Source organism: Lotus japonicus, chromosome 2, assembly GCF_012489685.1.
Source record: "Lotus japonicus ecotype B-129 chromosome 2, LjGifu_v1.2".
In the NCBI taxonomy this organism is placed as follows: domain Eukaryota; kingdom Viridiplantae; phylum Streptophyta; class Magnoliopsida; order Fabales; family Fabaceae; genus Lotus; species Lotus japonicus.
The window spans coordinates 93,010,555-93,014,533 of record NC_080042.1 but is presented as its reverse complement, the minus strand read 5'-3'; the positions used below and the strand labels follow the sequence as shown (position 1 = coordinate 93,014,533).

The 3,979-nt window shown below is 34.2% G+C and overlaps 1 protein-coding gene across 1 annotated transcript; it reads left to right on the top strand.

The window, feature by feature from the left end:
- Positions 1-263: 263 nt before the first annotated feature.
- Positions 264-2,513, top strand: LOC130741168 (actin-depolymerizing factor 7-like). Its single transcript, XM_057593980.1, has 3 exons — positions 264-390; positions 1,601-1,860; positions 1,945-2,513. The coding sequence occupies exons 1-3, from the start codon at positions 388-390 to the stop codon at positions 2,093-2,095; spliced, it is 414 nt and encodes a 137-aa protein (XP_057449963.1). The 5' UTR covers positions 264-387; the 3' UTR covers positions 2,096-2,513.
- Positions 2,514-3,979: the final 1,466 nt, after the last annotated feature.

Here is a 3,979-nt window from a genome sequence, read left to right as displayed (position 1 = left end):
ATCAAAGTTAAACTTTAATAATATAATTTTAAATAGGTAAATATGTGCATCAAATTGGAGGCTTGCTGGTCTGATAGGATTAGTGGTATAATATCTCTAATTAAAGCTTCTCCTAATTTGAGGTGTCAATTGAAATTAACCTGGAAGCATAAAATAGATTTGTGGACACATATGCAAGGCAGATAAATGGATTGCAAACAAGGATCTATTCTTAGTCTCCTCAAATTTCCACCTCTCATAGCTCCAAAAATTAAGGATCTTTATTTGTTATTTCTCTCCACAATTTTCATTGAGTCTGCTGCTCCCATTTTCCATTATCTATTGCTCCCTTACCTTTCTTTCATTCACATTTCAAAGGGCGCTAGCTTCTTCCTCATTGCTGGCAAAATGGTACTTACTTTTCTCTCCATCTCTTCTTTTCCTTATGTCATTGGAAACTATTAACTAGTTAGTTAGTTATATATAATAGTTGTTGCTGTTTTGTGAAATGTCTTCTTCCTTCTGAAAAAACAGACAATCTATTTATGTTTTCTCCAAGTAACCTCTCCTTAATAATTCACATTTCATGAATTAAGATGGTTTTAGACGTATGAAAATGAAACTTAATGGTCATGTGTAGGAAAATGAACTACCATTCCATTATGAGCATCTCCTATTTAAATGACTCAAAAGATTATCCAATTTACTTTCTAGTTTGTTTTTAATGTTCTTTAGTTTCATATCAAGACAAAAGGACCTGTCGCGTCAATTCATGAAAGGTTAGAAGTTTAGAGAACTAAATAAAAATCCCAAATTCTCATTCTATTTCCTTTTAATAAAAGGCCAAAGTATCTCAAAATTGTGACAATGTGATGAAGAAATTAATTATGATGGGAAAGCGCATAAAACTATTTATAATTTGGCATAAATTAACCATTCCAAATAGTTAGCAACAGTGTCAGTTGTGTTTGCTTTTACGTTGACCCAACGTAAATGCCAACGGAAGCTTTGAACTTCTTTCACATTTGCACTTTAGGATTGTGCAATCACGAGTTCCATTAAGTCTGAATGCGTGTGAATGTGTTTTTGGGTATAAACTCAAACTCACACTTAAGGGATGAGCAAAAATACCTTTTAAACCCCGAAACTGATAAACCAAGAGTAAAAAAAAAGTGAAATGGGTGAGTTCGGGCGGGTTATCAGGTCTACGAGTGAAAATAAGCAGTTTGACATAGATATTAATGGACCAACGAGTGCGAGTTCATAAATTTCCTACCATCAATTTGTGAATCCACCCGATTTATTAATGGAACTCTACTAAATCATACTTAATTGTTGGGTAAAGTTACATGAATGATTTTACATTATATTTCAATCACATTTTTATGCAATAGCCCATTGTCCTTAATTTCTTGGGCACAACCCGATTGTCTCTTGCTTAAGCAATGCACATGTCCATTCAATTGCTCTGTGTTTACATTTAATTTATTTCAGAACAATAGGACCAGTATAGATTGAGTGGTGATGAATTATATTTATGTACCAAAATATATATAATATGAAAGTGTCGCACAAGACAAGAAATGATTTGTTAGTTTGATGAGAAAAAGTTGATGAACAGGCAAATGCAGCGTCCGGAATGGCTGTGCAAGATGAATGCAAACTGAAGTTCCAGGAGCTTAAAGCAAGAAGGGCCTACCGATTCATCGTATTCAAAATTGAGAAACAACAAGTCATGGTAGAGAAATTAGGGGAACCAACGGAAAACTATGATGATTTTCAGGCCAGTTTGCCAGCTGATGAGTGTCGTTATGCCGTCTATGATTTTGATTTCACCACTGAAGAGAATTGCCAGAAAAGCAAGATCTTCTTCATTGCATGGTACAAAATCACATACATTCATTTTAGCTTCTAGATTTGAACAAAATTGTTATGATTAGTGTGATGTGATGAATGATCATGCAGGTCACCAGACATTTCAAGGGTGAGGATGAAGATGGTGTATGCAAGTTCCAAGGATAGATTCAAGAGGGAACTCGACGGCATTCAATTCGAACTTCAAGCAACTGATCCAAGTGAGATGAGCTTGGACATTGTTAAAGCTCGAGCCTTCTAAACACCCCTCTTCCTGTGTCACCTCTACTTCACAGTTATCAATTAATTCCTAACTGTTCCACAACTTTGGGGGGACATAGTGCATGTTATTACTTTGTTTTGCCTGGATTCAATCAACACCTACTAATCCAAAATCGCCATGTATTATTATAATGCAAACATTCTTCCTTAAACTCAGTCATTGTTCAGTTTTCTGTTGATCTTGGTTAGTCTCAACACACCTGCATCAAGGCTGGTACGAAAATTAAGTAGCACCCATTATAGCTTACTACTTGGTTTTGCAGTTGGAAGAGTATGTTATGTAAAAGCACTTCTTATACTGATTAACATTGTTAATATGCAGATTGCAGAACCGTATTTACATTACTGAAACTGTTCATGCAAATATTCTAAATACCTAGCTAAGCCAATTATGTGCATGTTTGGATTTCCTTCACAAAATCAATTCTGATGTGAAACTTATGTGAGTAACTTGTGTGTCAAAATTGATTTTGGATAAATAAAAGCTGATCCAAAACATGTCATACATTCTATGTCAATTATAACCTTTTGTGACCCGCCTTGTTTATGGTATAACCCACTGTTTACACAGATGGCTTAGTTTGAAACCATTTTTTGTAGGTAAAAGGTCCTTGTAGCTTCATTAATGTAAATAAGGTAGTTTATAACAAGTTAAATAGTACAAAGTCTGATTTATCTGTAAAGAAAGTCTGATTTAGAGAATACTTTGCCTTAATGGGATTGGGCACTTTAAATGGTATCAAGTATAATGGTTAGCTATGACAGACCAACTTCATGATATATAACAAGAGCAATCAAATTAAAGTATTATTATTATTGTAACCAAAATATAAATTAGAAGTATTATTATGAAGCATTTAATAGACACTAATAACAGACGTTTTTATTCATTTATTGAGCTTTAGGCGTTACAACATACATATTATAGGAGCTTAGGAGGGCAAAAGGGTTTCTCATCTTCACATACTGTATCCTCTACCGGATTTCCGCTTGAACAGTTTTTGATTTAACCATAGTTATCCTTTATTGAGACAATCCTACTAGATATGGGTGTGGTAAATACTAAAGTTCCCCCGAAGAGTGTGTCTCCTAAGGATCAAACTTAGGGGTCCAAACAACCATTTTTAACCACTGCGACCGACACCCATTGAAATAGTTTATAACCAATGCCGGTGGCAAATTCTCTGGTACACAGGAATTTTTTTATGGGTATGATACATGAATAACATGACCCAATAGCATATTTACACCTGAAAATTTTCTTTTGTTCAGTAATTAAAGTAATAAACTTGTTGTAATTCTAAATCAACCCCAAAAAATTATTATAATTATTAGTTAACCCTTGACCAACCCACCAGTTTCTTCACCTCTTCACACCAGCAAGTCTAGATTTTTTTTATAAGCACATGCAAATCTATATAATCTGGAATCCGAATTACCTTTTAAGGAGAAAAGCTTTGAAGTAAATTACTTCAAGTTTGAAGTAAAACAATATAAAAATCCTATTTTCTTAATTTTTTTAATCAACATGGGCATTGAAGATTGCTTTGATGTGGTATGTGAATTGCAAACTCCAGTTCCAGAGATTCGAAGAAAACACTCAAATACCCAAGAACAAAACTTTCTACAAACTCAGGTTCCAAAACACCCTCAAATTGAAGAAAAACGCAAGATCGATGGCCTAGCAGCAAAGATTAACATTAAAAAAATTTATTTTTCAGTTTCTTTTCCAGAAAAAACTTGTAGCGGGAGAAAACGAAACTTCAGAATTTTTGGTTGGGAGTTCTATGTGGGGAAGAAGATGTTGGTGATGGTGATGGTGAATGATGATGAAGTTGTGTTAAACGTTCCCATAACAACCACC

Coding starts and splice junctions, on each gene's coding strand:
- LOC130741168 (XM_057593980.1), top strand. Junction 1,861..1,944: donor AAGATCTTCTTCATTGCATG/GTACAAAATCAC, acceptor ATGATCATGCAG/GTCACCAGACATTTCAAGGG.